Below are 16,276 nucleotides of genomic sequence, written 5' to 3'. Positions count from 1 at the left end.
TCTTTAATTAAGGTTCAAAAGGTCCAGACAAACAAAACGCTTTTATTTCCTTCGCGAAACAGAAACATAGGAATCATACAATTGAAAACATTTAGACTGAGCATTAATTGAATTCACATACAGGCAAAATCATTGAAAACCTTGTGCAACACAGTGAATTAAAGGTACTACATGTAACAACTCAACAACAAACCATCTCTTGTCAAATTGACTGGGGCCAGCAAATCTCTTGTCAAATTGACTGGGGCCAGCAAATCTCTTGTCAAATTGACTGGTCTGTGGTCGAATTGACAAGAGATTTGCTAGCCTCAGTCAATTAGACAGTGCTAAGCAATTAACCAACATTTCAGTTATCTTTGTTTTTAAACAACTTATTGATCGACCTTGGTTCAATTATTTGAATTCCATTTAGTTTTTTCTGTGAGCTCAATGGGCATTTTCTTACAGCAATTTCTCTAGAGATAAATCAGATCAAGCCCGAATTGTGCAATGTAGTAGGGAGTTGTAGTTTCCAACAGGCCAATATTCTACAAAGTTTAGCGCAGAAAACATGGTAATTAACTCCAATGACCACAATCCATTGCATTTGTATTGGTATCAGCAATCATAAAATGTATTTAACCTTTATTTAACTAGGCAAGTCAGTTAAGAACAAATTCTTATTTACAATGACGGCCTAACCCGGACAACGCTGTGCCAATTGTGCGCTGCCTTATGGGACTCCCAATCACGGCCGGTTGGAATACAGCCTGAAATCAAACCAGGGTCTGTAATGACGCCTCTAGCACTGAGATGCAGTGCCTTAGACCACTGCGCCACCCGGGAGCCCTAAAAGTACCTTATTTACTTTGAAGAATCACAAAAAAAAGTGAAATATTTTATTAAAGTAATGGGAATAAATGATGGTTAAAAGATTATATGCAGTAAGGGGCAGTCTAACATCATGGGACTTTTATTCATTGTTTTATTCTGTGTTACAGCATTCAACCCACATAATGCATAGTTCATTCGTTTTTTACATTTGCGAAACCTAACCAACCTCAAAAAAACTCATTTCACAAGTGCCAGTCCATATTTTGTTGGCCAATAAGAAGGTTGCACCATTAGCATGCACATTTTGTGTGGGCCCAATAAAAACATTTTGGAAAAAATATTGTGAAAAACTATCATTCCACTATTAAATGTTGATATATTAAGGAAATGTTCTGAAATTACTATGTTAATATTACATATATCTCTTTAATAATCACAAAACTGTCTCAAAGTAACAAAGACGAGGCAAACCCACACTTTAGAAGACAAGGATATCCCAGTTTATTTTGAGGAGACATTGGTTGTCAGTTAAATTAAGTGGCTTACATGCAGATCTTATCTGACAGGCTGCTTAAAACAAAGACATGCCAGGAAAAACAACAGTCAACAAATGAATGGAAACAATAACCCCGGGAAAAAGGCACATTTCACAACTCCAAATAAGAGTCAGACATACGCATTTAAAATCTTTTCAAAGTGACACATACACTGACACACACAAGTATACACACAGACAAAACACTCTCAGAAACAGTTAATATTCGCTTGAAATCTTACTTCCCCAACCCAGTTCAAAGCATATTGCACATTTGTATTGAAAAGAAGATAAGAAGAGGAGTAACCATCCCACCCATCACAACCTGCAAGCCTTAAAGGAACAGCTGACTACTGGCTGCATCATTTTGGAAGGAGCTGCATGCAGAAATGTAATGTTTACAATAATTACCAGAAGGAACCCAAGATTGAAGAGAAGGAACCCAATATTGAAGAGAAGGAACCCAATATTGAAGAGAAGGAACCCAATATTGAAGAAAAGGAACCCAATATTGAGAGAAGCAGTGTTACAGAAATAGTCAGCACTCTTTTTCTGTCCTAACACACACACAATACCAACAACATGCAGAGGTCTCTCATTCAATAGTCCTCAACAATACTGTACTGCCATCAATATGCTACAATGCATGACTATTAGTCTAATGCATTTTAAATAGTGTCAAGCTGTATATATTGATGGGTTAAGAATACCATTGAAGACTGTTAGATAAATACCATAGTTATCAACCCTTATAAAAATCTTCATGATAAACCATTTGCAAAAGTCTACGTAAAACCCAAGGCAATTATGTGCAAAGTTGCAGGTGCAAACCATGAATGGTAATAAGCATTTCCCTTTTTGACCAGGAGTGTGCTCATGACAGGCAGCTAACGATACACTTTAGCTATTACTTTAGCACTTACATACTAAAAGAAAACCACCATTCTAAATGTGACCGTGTAATATGGAACCCTACACCACAAAACATGATTTACATTCCCCAACAACAATACTGTTTCAAAAAAGGTATGACTCCTGTAGTTGGGCTCCAAACTTGATGACTATAATGGGACATAATATATATATTCTATAGAGCAGAGATATATATATATATATATATAGACATGGCAATGAGGAGACAGAAGCGTATAATGTGGACATTAGCATGAGCAGAGCTCGGGGCAAAGAGGCTGTTTCCACATGTCTGGAAGTAAAATCTAATTAGTCGATCAAACTGAGCTACCAGGAAACTAATAAAACCTCAAGTAAAGAGCTGACAACAAATCAGCCAGCTGAGAAATTCTCGTTACGAGCGAGCATGAGACGGATGGTTAAAATCAAATCAAACTTTATTTACCACATGAGCTGAATACAACAAGTGTAGACTTTACCGTGAAATGCTTACTTACAAGACCTTAACCAACAGTGCAGTTCACGGTATGAGGAAACCAGTGATTGCAAAAAGAGATATACTGGGACTACTGTAGAGGAGTCTTTGTGGGCACAGTAGGCACCGTACCAGTTGGCTCCTGGTGATGTAGCCAACATAAACCTTCCTGTATCCATTGATAACTTTCTGGGGTCAAAGTTCAACAGAGAGCAGTCGGGTGCTGACATGGAGCTGATGAAGGGCTGATGATTTGGTGGTGAACAGTAAAACATGAGGGTGGTATGAGTACAGAGTTTGAACTCAAGATCGGTCTCCTGATGACCAGGGACGGAGCTCTTCCATCAGGCCCATCAGTCAGTGATCTGTCATGGAGAAAGGTTCATTGTTCATAGGGAAGACAAGGAGAACTGAGGCAGAGCCACCAGTGAGGAATGAAGAAATGCCAGCCATAATAAACTGATTATCGCAGATTAATTTAGCTTGCCTTTTTCACCATCCCAAGTTCATTTTAAAGCCGCATTAAAGTCTCTCTGCATTGCCATTAGCAACAGGAGCGCTGAGTTAGTTGTCAGGTTCTATTTTTCCTCCACTGAGCTCTCTCCATAGTTTCAGCATATTCTGTCTTTAGCCACAACACTGTTTCTGAAGGTCCAGAGGAACACTGACACCTCCCTGCTCTATCCTTCCTTCAGTTATTTTGGATTTAAAATGAGGCATTTGGAAACAAGTTGACCAGCTCTTTGTATATGCTTAAAAACAGTGCTGTTGTGTAGTGAAATGCCTTGCTAATACAGTCTTTGATCGTTCAGCTTGTATTTTTCTACAGAGGGACACTGGAACAGAGTGAACAAGGTCCTCTTCCTTGTGTTCCTACATACGGTAGCAGCTTTCATACAATCACTAGATATTTGGTCTCTTTCCACAAATGGTATAGATTACTCTTAAAAGGGGTGATCTGCAGTTGATATAATTAATAAATCTATGTGCCCATTGATTCTTGAAGAATATAACTTCTAAATGCCTCATCCGCTTAGTTCAACTCTCACAACTGATCAGTACCTATAATAAGCTTGTTGTACTGCAATGTTGTAAACAAATTAAATGTAAATAAACACTATATAGCCTAAAAACATGGTTAAAATTATAATTGTGATATCATGGAAGGCTAGTCCTTGCATGCATAGCTCGGTCTATGAATTTGATAATGGTTTACATCTCCAGCTCCAACCTCAAGCTTTTTACCGAAACAGGGACTGTTTGAAAACAAAGTAAATGTAAATAAACACTACATAGCTTTAAAACATTGTTAAAACTATCATTTTGATATCATGGATGGCTAGTCCTTGCATGCATATCTTGGTCTATGAATTTGATAATGGTTACATTTCTCCAGTCCCATCCTCAAGCTTTTTACTGAAACAGGGGTGGGGAGGACACTTTATAATTGTTTCAACTGCTGATTACCGCTGTAATTAAAAGGGTTTCCTATGCTACAAGAGCAGCATAAAAAGGCACACTGTTCGACCTGTACCAAGTTCTGGAAGGCCTCAGGTAGAGAGAATATAGAAATACAAGACACCCACACAGAGAAACCGGTCTTTCACAGTCAGTCAGTGTCCTCATTTCTTGGTGTCCTCCAGGATGATGTTGGCTGTGACAAACATGAGGCAGAAGGTAGCCCAGACCACTACAAACCACACCCAGAAGGTGTGGCGGAACGGGGACCGGTGCTTGTTGACCTCGTCCGTGCCCAGCATAGGCACCAGGTGGCGCCGGCCGTAGTATACCAGCAGGGCGGGGATGACGTACTGGATGCCCGTGCCAGCGTAGGCGCCCGTGATGCCCACCAGGGACTCCAGGTTGTGGGTGCAGAAGGCCACGATGATGGGCGGCACCAGGGTGATGAGGGGGAAGACGATGCGGTCAACCACCCAGGGGTAGGTTCCCCCGTCGCGGTGGAAGAGGGTCTTCCAGTTGTTGCGCAGCGTGACTGCGATGATGGGGAAGTTGGTGCTGATGGTGAAGACGGGGAAGAGGCCCAGGAAGTAGCGCAACGCGGGGATGTCCAGCACGTCACAGTTGTCAGTGAAGTTGAGGGTGTACATGTCGTGCAGCAGGGAGCTATTAAAGCAGAAGATGGCTGTGAAGGAGAGCAGGCCGTAGAAGCCAAGGATGAGGACATAGTCACACACCACCAGGGTTCCCACACGCCTCTTATCAGAGATGGGTGTCACCAGGGAGGGCAGGGAGTGCTGGCACATGAAGGAGTAGACACACACTCCAAACAGGTTTGGCACCCCAGAGATCTGGGCCATACGGGGGTGGCCTTCGCCCCGGTCTTTACCAATACGGATCAGAGCCAGGATAATCATCATGGTGAATGCTGAAAGACACACAGAAAAACAGCAGGTGCTGGAGTTAAGTGATGTGACAACACCAAAACAAACAAGTAGTGTGTGTGTACGTCATTTCAAAAGGTAACATCAGCTCCCACAGAGGGACTGTTATAGCCTCATGCAGTTTAAATCAAGGCTATGTACTAGGAGAGTTGAAAGGGAAGCTTTTACGGTAAAATAAAGCTCAAATTTCCTTTCATTTGTGTTACGGGAATTTTCAAATCCCAATGATAATAATTAACAATCAATAAGCCTTGACTAATCCCCAAGGTTTGTAAGACACTGGGTTAATAATAATAATTAGGCAAGGACTCAGCATTCTGCAAAAGGTCTGTACAGTTTATTCAGAGAACGTTCTAAAGTAAAAAATTAGGACTCAGTCCTTTTATAATACACACATATTCCTATCTTTAGACCACTCCCTGCTCAAACAACCAGTACTTTTCCACTCACCACAAATAACCATAAAACTTGCCACATTCTTCAAGGCTTTCACCTCCCCTCCCCCTTTATGACCCTCTTGGTTTGAAACCCTCCCATGTTTTTCCATTACCTACTCTATAGCTTCACTCGGTTTACATCCCTACTAAAAACAATATAACCTCAAAGGTTTACAATCCTAACCGATCTCCCCATATCCTGATTTTATCTTTCCATGATTCTCAAACATATCACCCTATTCTATAATTTCAGAGTGGAACAGTTAAGTCATTTTACTAACACATACAAATTATTCTAACAATTTGACAATTTAGACCAAATCAAACCCATATTTTACTTGGTTGCATGCAAACGAAAACACAAAAATCCTCAGAGTAAAGTATAATATGTAAAAAGTGAATTAAATTGTAAGCTAAATATTGGCCAAATCTATAATACACCTACATCATCTCATGACAACTGTAATAGGATTGGCCGAGTAAAGAAATGACACGACGAGGCATTTAAGGATACAGATAATAAATATACATTTTTATGACATTCGACTTCGGCTCACCGGGTTCACATTATTGCATATTTCTGATGCCAAATTGTGATCCGGTGCATGCCAACTAGGCAAAGCTACACACTGCTTAATCCCTGAATGCTTTTGATGGGTTCAGATATTGCAACATCCCCGAGGTCAGATTAGGGCCAAACCTCTGTGATGATCCCTTTATGTAGCCCTCCCCTAATCCACCCCTACATTTCATTATAGCACCACTGTTTTTAAAAATACCTTTTAAAGGGCAAGCCTTCTACCATTGCTAATCTGAAAGCAATTAATGTTGACAAGGCAAGATCGTTTAGGCCCTAATGGGCTGTGGGAGAGTGCTGAGCTGGACAGGACGGACACATAACTCAGCTTCCTCCTCTGTCCTCCATGCTGCTAATGCCTGAGCATGGCCATCCAGGTAGAAACACAAGCCAGCATCAGTCAGCTGACTGCAGAAACAATATGCAGTCCATCTAGTTATGAACTAAACTCCCACCCATCAAAGGGCAGAAGGCTTTATGCCTCATGAGGATAATACTGAAACTATCCCGCAGGCAAAGACTACAGCCTATAGGAATGCTATGCTATGGATTATATACACAGTATGTGAAGGCTCTCTGACTCTCAGTTCATCCAACTCAAAGTCAGCAGAGGTTGGAGGCTGGGTGGTACAAAATGCGTCAGCGTCTCCACCTCATACTGTTTGCGCAAAGGCCATCCCCAAATCGATTGGTGCGACTGCCTCTCTGGCTGTTGGGCTGGGCGTTACTAAATGAGAGCTTTTAGCATGGATGCCAGTCTTGTTAAAGGCTCAGAGTCCTGCCTGTCCCACCCCATCCCCTCCCTCCCATCTCCTCACCTTCCCAAACCCAATCAGGCCATTAAACAGAGAATCAGTCACAGACGCACTCCACGGCCCACTCCTCAGCTTTCATCACACTCACACGGGGTGACGTTCAGAACGCACATTGCTTCACTGCTCACCCCACTACAATGCACCACTAGTATCCCACTTCAAAACACACCCACACAGCCCTGTGTAGCTATGCAGGTTAGAGTAGAGCCAAAGCTCTCTTGTACTTGCCGGCAATATCTCAGCATCCATCTGGGCCCAATTGCCAGGAGAGGCAACCCATCAGTGTCAGGGGGGAGGATGGATTGGCTCTTTAGATAGGGCCTGAGTGAGGGGCCAGCGGATTACCAATTCATCTGCAGCTACTGGGGCGGTGGGAGGGGGTATAGGGAGGAGACGGGGGAGAGGGGTGCCACCGGCAGCCTCATCCTCCTTCAAGGTCTCTCACGAGCATCAGGTGTGGTCGGGACAGGAGTGTAGTCCTCTGCTCCAATCCTCCACTGTTTTAGGGGTTTTTACACTCTTCGGGGCACAGGTGAAATATTCCAGAGCTAGCAAGGGGGGAAAGGGGCTGGGAACGTGGAGTTTTAATCTGCCCCTATTAATCAGGTACTGTGTGCTTCTGCCGTGGCACTTTGATGTATGTCAGGGGGATGAAATGCTTCATTCCAATTACAAGGACAAAATGTTCCGAGGAGGGGGTGGGGGAAAACTACCAATGACAGAGGTAGTAGGATAGCTAACAAGTAGTGGGATTATGCCTTTGGAGAGAACAAGCTGAAATAAGACAAGAGTTGTTAACTAACAGGCTAAATGCAAACATCTTAATTTGACTAATGTGATTACTTACTCATCTTAAAATGGGACAGAATACTCTTAAAAACAAGTTTTCCCTTGTGCTTTGTGTGGACTTAGTTTGGGGTGGACACTGAGCTAAAGATGCCCAGCAGTGGCCAAAGCCCCAGACCTGTTGAGGATTAAAGCTCAGAGAGTCAAGATTTAATGGATGCCTACATCCAGTGTCAACATTGGCTCAAGACAGGAGAAGCAGGCCAGAGCAGAATCCTGTTTTAACACAGTCTATGTAGAGAATGGGCAGTGGACCAGCACTCAAGGACATCGGCAAATAAGAGCAAATAACACCTTCACAACAAGTATAGTCCCCAAAGACATCACGTCAAAGCATATGGAAAAACTATGCAGATGAGGTCAACACTCAATGTGCCAACATGGGCCACATTGGGACTCAGCTCTGAGAATACAGTATGTACTGTAGTGACTTTGTATCTTCATCTGACTGGACATGAGAGACTGTCAGTGGGGATAGTTATCAGCTGTCCCTCTCACTTCAGGCATCGAACACAATGTGCTGTATGACAGTCTGCCTGCTGTACTCTCCCTCTCTCTCCCCGAGAAGTAATGTACATCCGCTGTGTGTGAAACAGCCATCAAAAGGAGCCGTCCCGCTGGTCATGACAGAGGACGGACAGCGGGAGACGCTTCTCCTCTATTCCCTGACATTAACGGTAACAGGCTATACAGGAAGGAACATGGGCGGAGGGCATTTAATTAAGAGAGTCTTATAGGACGGGACGCCACGCACGGCTAGTGTACAGATGCTTAACCTTCACCAGAGCAACACGTCTTTTCTCTGCCAGCAAGGCTGAAATGGGAGTTTGTCGTGGTGCAACAAGCACAGTGATTCATCACACTCCCCTCCTATCCCCTCGGTGAGGCCCATGGAAGCCTGGAGGAAAATGGCACTGGTATTTATGTTACAGTCTTCTTCATCTTGATATATCTGCCTCTGATGCCGCAGCCCAGTGCGCTCCTCTCGGCAGGGTTTGAACTGTATAACCCCTGGTGACACGGTCAGTGACTGGCTCCTTTATGAGGGAAGGGCCACGCTTTAAAAAGCTGATAGAGAACTTTGCTCTTTTCCCACCGTACAGCGGCACAGGCTAAGGTTGGGACAAGGAGGCTCGGCATCGCGCCTCAAATTGATAGTGAATGGCAAAAGGCATTGCGGCTCCGCGGGTATCAACACAGGCTGATCAGACAGTGTGAAGGGCAGGGAGAGTTTGGGGGAAAGATCTTTTTTTAAATCATGACTTTCAGGTCAGGATGCATCACATGGTATTAGAGTGGAATGACATTGGCAGCAATCTTTGACACGGCTCCATTTTGAGCAGGTATACTGGAGCGGCTGAATGGAACCCACCCAAATAACTGGTGCTACCTTCTGGGTTATAGATCAGGAAGCCATAGCCAGGTCACAACTTAAATAATGACTTTGGCAGCTGCTTGACAAACACACGTCTGTGACAGAGAACAAGTGAGGTTCAAAGGTAAACAACGATCTGTAAAAAAGCATAGTCGACCCTTCTACTGTAGTTCTGTCCCCTAAAGTTGGAGTGACAGAGAATTTCTCTCCTATGGCAGAGAAGTTGGAGTGACAGAGAATTTCTCTCCTATGGCAGAGAAGTTGGAGTGACAGAGAATTTCTCTCCTATGGCAGAGAAGTTGGAGTGATAGAGAATTTCTCTCCTATAGCGGAGAAGTTGGAGTGACAGAGAATTTCTCTCCTATGGCAGAGAAGTTGGAGTGACAGAATTTCTCTCCTATGGCAGAGAAGTTGGAGTGACAGAGAATTTCTCTATGGCTCTGATCCCAACTATCATGCTTTAGTGCTCATTAAAGACAAGGCCTCATTTGTCTTACTTAAGGCACTGAACTAACTCCTCTTATCTTTGAAAGCGATTGAAAGTCGATCAGATGAAAGAACTGGACACTAAGTAGAACAAAGTACATTTTGATAATGTACTCATTCATCATTCCTTTGCAACTGGATCATGCTACACGAGATAGGGCAACCATGTGTGGGTTTTATAGTACTTGGTGCAGCCTTAGCTATGAATCTCACTGTTTTATCTGTCTAACGGCGAAGAATAGGAGGAACTCTTTGATCACTAGGGGGGCTTTAGAGGCACGGGGACAGTGTGTCTGGAGAGAAAATCCAACGCAGTTAGTCAGATTACAACCCATTGATAATAGCATAGAGCCAGCAATAAATAAAGTCATTGCATCATAAATTCACAGCAAATTAAATATTTTTCAACCGCCGTAATGATAAAAAAATTAATCTAATAATTATACATTTTACATTGCATCTTTGGGCCATATTACTCTCCTCCCTCTATAGGGCAGTGTCATTGACTTACTGATGGAGTCTACTCTGAAGCACTCATTTTATCCTCCTGGTAATCCTCAATCAACAATGGACACTCCTTCTTGCCTCTCTATCGATGGACACTCAGGTGAAAAACGAATTCATTCAGATGGGATGATTTTCTTTGCAGAGATATCTCTGATGAGATGGTGATTACCTGGACTTCTACATTAACACTCTCTGCTCTACACGCCTGTCTGCGGGTTGCACTCGTCACACGGCATCGGGGAGGGACTGAGTGCATTGTGTAGGTGTCAAACAGTCACATATCACATCCACATAACTGCTACCGGTGACATATAGCACTTCAATGGGGATGGCAATGACCTTGTGGGGAATGCTTCAACTTAAACACCCCCCAGAGGAGGCACTTACAGTTGCATCTCCAGCGGTAGCAAACAAAACGTTTGCGGTTAAGCCAAGGTTGGCCGGCACTCTCAACCCCCCAAGGAGCTGTAGAATACAGTATCTGTGGAAGAGAGACTCCTCTTCAGCCGCTGCCCTGGGACGGGTTTCCTTGATTTCATTAAGGAGCACAAAATGACTTCAGGTGAGGAGCTTTGAAGCACACCACTGTTCTGATTTTGTGAGTAGTACACTCCCTGTACCAATGCTTTTGCGCTTGATGTGGGAAGCAGAGTCTATAATAACAGTTGACAGGTCAAGGGCTTTTCATGTGCTTTCAACTTTCTGACAGTAAAAGACATACGGGATATTATTCTAGCAAAGGCTTTGAGAGTAGATAGGCGCATTACTCTCTACTGGTATACAAACTGGCCTCTTGCTGCTTCCATTCCCTAATAGATTAAAATCCAAGTCCAACTCCAGCAGCACTCCTTTGCAGCAATCATCCCATCATTAATTAAAGGGCAATTCCACCACTTTTCAACCTCACATTCATTACCTCCAGCACCAAATCAGTGTTTACATAATTTGTGAAAACAGTGTTTCTATGATCTGTGGTTAAAACAATAACAAAGGACATTCTCTCATTACAGGGTAGGATTAAAAGTTTCAATTATTTTTTTTAAAACTGATTTTCAAAACCTGCAACATGTATCTAGCCAGAGGGAGGGTATTTTCTTGCTCCCCAGTCACCACGAATCTCATAGTGTTTAAAACATTTTAACGTTATTTATTTCTATAAAACATAGAAATGCACAGTTTTCACATATGTAGACACTCGTATTGTGCTGGAGATAATTAAAATGAGTTTGAAAAGTGGTGGAGGTGTCCTTTAAACGAGGTGCTCAATGATGAGACCACTTGGTTGAGTCTCAGTGGTAATGAGCAGCTCTGGCAGTTTGCCTGATTTCTAGGTTTGCCGAATCTTTTGCTTCAGATGTTTTTTGGTGATATCCTATAATGGCATAGTCTTGGTTATCAGAAGCAGGGGGACAGGACAGCCACGGCGTGTGTGACAGCTGGTGATAATGGCCTGCTTGCCTGGCTACTTCGAGACAAGCCCTGCGATCAGCGTGTGCAGTACCGCAGCAGGGCTGCCATTTAGCACCCCATAGGGCAGCTCAACTCCACAGGGCAGAGCAGAGTTCAACTCCATGACATTATCTACAGTTTTCAAGAAAACATCAAATTAGTCCAATCACTCAGCCGTGCCACTGCAAATTGCACATTAGGCCAAAGATAAGAAACAAAATGCACCTACATTCTTCACCATAAGGCTGAGCTAAGCTCCAAACGCTGGTATCTTGAACCCCCCCCCCCCAGGTTAGCTAAAACACCCATCTAACAGTAATTAAACATTCAGTGGGTGGTTGCACCAGGTTAGCTAAAACACCCATCCAACAGTAATTAAACATTCAGTGGGTGGTTGCACCAGGTTAGCTAAAACACCCATCCAACAGTAATTAAACATTCAGTGGGTGGTTGCGCCAGGTTAGCTAAAACACCCATCCAACAGTAATTAAACATTCAGTGGGTGGTTGCACCAGGTTAGCTAAAACACCCATCCAACAGTAATTAAACATTCAGTGGGTGGTTGCACCAGGTTAGCTAAAACACCCATCCAACAGTAATTAAACATTCAGTGGGTGGTTGCACCAGGTTAGCTAAAACACCCATCCAACAGTAATTAAACATTCAGTGGGTGGTTGCACCAGGTTAGCTAAAACACCCATCCAACAGTAATTAAACATTCAGTGGGTGGTTGCACCAGGTTAGCTAAAACACCCATCCAACAGTAATTAAACATTCAGTGGGTGGTTGCACCAGGTTAGCTAAAACACCCATCCAACAGTAATTAAACATTCAGTGGGTGGTTGCACCAGGTTAGCTAAAACACCCATCCAACAGTAATTAAACATTCAGTGGGTGGTTGCACCAGGTTAGCTAAAACACCCATCCAACAGTAATTAAACATTCAGTGGGTGGTTGCACCAGGTTAGCTAAAACACCCATCCAACAGTAATTAAACATTCAGTGAGTGCAGAATATAAATGTATTTTTCAAATAATTTATTGAGCCTAGAATGCTTGGTTCATGATGCAATGGACGTACAAGGCAGACAAGATATGAATAAAGCAAATTCTCGTCTGCTTCTGTCTTCAATATCAAATCCTGTTCAGGTCTGACATTTTTTTCAAATGAGACAAACGTAAAATGTTCAAAGCAAGTTCTGCATTTGACCTCTAGTATTCCTGCCGATCAATGACGAAACCCAAAGAAAGAGTAAACTACAACCCCAGACTGCTGTTAAAAATACATTCTAGAAGCACCGTCTTACATTCTCATTACTCCCTCACCTCCCTCAGACAAGGAAATGGAGGCGACGACAACAACACGGTGAGGTGAGCGGGGGACGGAAGTCAACAGTCATGATTAAGGGCTTAGTTATCAGGATATTGAGCTTCAACTGACCTCGTGCAACACCACAGCAGAAGACATCCTACAAGTTTTCCCCTAATCACCTCCTAGAAATTGTGTTCACTATCAAAACAAAGGTCTCATTACAAAATGAAACACCAAACACCAATACTAAAAAGGATCAAGGAGAGGTGCCCAAAAACAAATAGGGAAAAAAGCTGCCCACATGTATTTCTCTATATATCAAAACTCAACAGAGATCTGAGTAAAGGACTAGGATCTGAGCTCTGTTTATGTTTTGTTTCTGAAAGAGAAGTGTCAAACTAAGACTTCTACACCTGCATTGTTTGCTGTTTGGGGTTTTGGCTGGGTTTCTGTACAGCACGTTGTGACATCGGCTGATGTCAAAAGGGCTTTATAAATACATTTGATTGAAGACATATTTTCTATCTGAACAACTCCGTGGTAAGTGTTGACTAAAAGTAATGTCTGTTGTGACAAGAAAAGGAATGATGCATTCCAATCTGGAATTTTCCTTTAATGCAATTTTCAGGACTTCTGAACTGCGCTGATGTTGGGAAGTTCATGAACGCCCAGCAATATTTCAACATTCCCCGTGAGACGCACTCTACATTAGCCTCTCTGGGCAAACTCTTAGGTTCCGCTCAATCAGCCACTAGTAGAATTCCCTCCCTGACCTTCAAAAACAAATACTACCCTCTCTCTCTGCTTGAAATGGCAATAGGTAGCTGTAACGCTCCCTGGTTACTCCCTAAACCAAGACAATGGGATGGACTGGATAGGGATCCACAGATCACTGTGGCCTGTGGTTTCAGCTATTCATTTCTCCAGAGAGAGTAACAGCCCTAGTTCATTTCACAGCCTCTTTTCCTATTGAGCTGGAGGATACTCCACACAAAGCTGGCTGGGGTGGTGGTGTAGTTCACCATGTCTAAAAAAACAAATGTGATAGTGGGAGGACAGTGTTCTCAGAATGCATGATTTCTCCATTCCCAGCATACAGTAGGATCTATATGCCATGGCTGTAAGGGTAATAAATAGCGCCACGGAGGCTCTGCACCTATCCATCCATCCCTGTGGAGACAGAAGCAGGGTGATTAATGCTCGTTTACCGAGCTTGGTGCCTTTCCGCCCATTCCTCTTCACTCAAAATCAATTAAAGTGTCAGCTCTTAACCCTTCTCCCGGTCTGCTGTCGAGTGCAGATAATGATCCCCCTCTTTCTCTTCACACTGTGCTGCTAGAGAGGATGGGGACAAGGTAACAAGGCAGCAAGCTTTATCTATTCACATAACTCACCCAATGGAGATGGGTGAGCACCTACGGGAGTTCATAGACTGGGTGCAGTATGTGAGCGATATAGTCATTCAACTAAGAGCCTATGAGGTCATCAGTCAACAAAACTATGACATTAAAAGATGGGTCGGTGAACCGAGTATAGAGTAGGAGAAATAATAAACAGGAACACAAATGGGAAACGCAAATGAAAAACTACACAAATAGTTTCTAATGGCTCCAGCGAAGTGGGACCATGGACGGAAGCAGCTACAAGCAGAGTGATGGGATCACAACCGGGACAGGAGATGGAGTTACAAGAGGGCTACACATATGGACTACTATGTCCACTATGTAAGTCATGTCCTCAGTGGGGAAGACAAAAAGTGTGTAGTGAGCTTGGTTGGACAGGGCTTCAACACATCTCGCCTAACATTCCCCACACTGCTCTGCACTCCTCATCCACCACCATCATCACCCTGCACTCCCCCATAGGGCATCATGGGTGAGTGGAGAGGTAGGCAGGGGAGCCTGGCCGCCTGGCCCCTTGTCTAGGGTGAGTAATGAGTATGAAAGAGAAGGGCCATGAGAAAAGAATGGAAGTGGCTGAACAGGGGACATAACTACGCAGGTATCAATATCTGGTATCTTAGAAGACAAGAAAGGATCTGATAGTGGTGGAAAGTCATTCAATCTGGCAAATGCAGGTTAATGTAAAAGTGAAGAGAAAGGTGACTAACATGCACAGACAGTTTGCTATAATGCAGTTATATTTTAAGGATAACTGCATACTGGTTGGCACTAGAAAAAAAAGGAAAAACTCAGTAGTACTAATTGCTTATTAAAATATGTGTTGTCAATAGGTGAGAATCCTGTGAAAAATGTGAATAATGTGGTTTGATGTTGTGATATGGTTTCAGAGTGACAAGAACATTAATATAATTGCTGTCTAAAAACGTATCATACTGTACTACAGAGTCATTATCGAAATCATTTGACTGAAAACAAAAAACCCTGGAGGACTTGTTACGAGTTTCAAACATATCTTAAGACATTCTTAGTCTTCTCATAAAAAAATAAATATTCTTACCCTTGAGGGTTTTGTTTTGTTAGTGATGCTTCATTAACATTAATGTGGATCTGTTGTTCATGTTTTTTGGGGTCTTTAAGGTGCAGAGAAGGAATCATAGGATGATTCGAAGATACCTGGTACATGAAGGTGTAAAACCATGGGCCTAATCCAGAGATGTATTCACAGTGCATACTAATGACATTCTTAAAACAATCATGAATCCCATCATCGTGACAGAAAGAGGTTTACTATTAGTTTCATAATATCGTTAAGTTGATATTAAATTCCTCCCTTCAGACCAAAGCTTTGCTAAGTCAAAACCTTCGCTAAGACATAAGCTATGCTACAGTACACGCGTATGCATTCAAGTCCAACAACGTGTCCAATTCAGCAGCTTCAGTGGGTGAAAAGAGTGGAGCTAAATCAGAGTGAGGAGAGGAGTCAGAGGACACGTGATGAAATGGATAACAGGTTAAATGAATCACTCCCGAGTCCCATTTTCTTGCTGCAGGCCAACGATAAAGTACAGTATCTTTAACAGGACAGACAATCAATGCCTTGAGAGCATAACACATCCCCTTTTACCACAAGGCCCTCGAAATGACCACATACATAATCAAAATCGCTTTTAAATGGGAAACGTTCGAGGAATTGGAAAACATAGGTTACCTCAGAAACTTTGAACTGGTGCCAGAGGCTGTAACTTTGAAAGAAGGACAGCTAAAGATTGTATAAATGACCCAATAACAGTCATGGAGAAAAAGACCCAGAATACATTCTGGCTGACGATGCATTGGCTTGGTAATCAATTATTTGCCTTGAAGTGGTACCCTTTGTGCTGAACCCACTCGCTCTCTTTAAGTTTACGGCCAGAGCGTCATGCCATAAAAAACA

The 16,276-nt window shown here is 42.9% G+C and overlaps 1 protein-coding gene across 2 annotated transcripts in view; it reads right to left on the bottom strand.

The window, feature by feature from the left end:
- Positions 1-1,290: 1,290 nt before the first annotated feature.
- Positions 1,291-16,276, bottom strand: part of LOC106606959 (transmembrane protein 104) — an 87,666-nt gene continuing 72,680 nt past the window's right edge. For both annotated transcript variants that reach the window (XM_045715237.1, XM_014203457.2), the window contains exon 10: positions 1,291-5,121. In XM_045715237.1, the coding sequence (XP_045571193.1) occupies positions 4,358-5,121 (764 nt within the window). In that variant the 3' untranslated portion in view covers positions 1,291-4,357. The remainder of the gene's footprint in view (positions 5,122-16,276) is intronic.

Source organism: Salmo salar, chromosome ssa03 (genome assembly GCF_905237065.1).
Source record: "Salmo salar chromosome ssa03, Ssal_v3.1, whole genome shotgun sequence".
NCBI lineage: Eukaryota > Metazoa > Chordata > Actinopteri > Salmoniformes > Salmonidae > Salmo > Salmo salar.
This window is presented reverse-complemented; position numbering and strand designations above follow the sequence as displayed.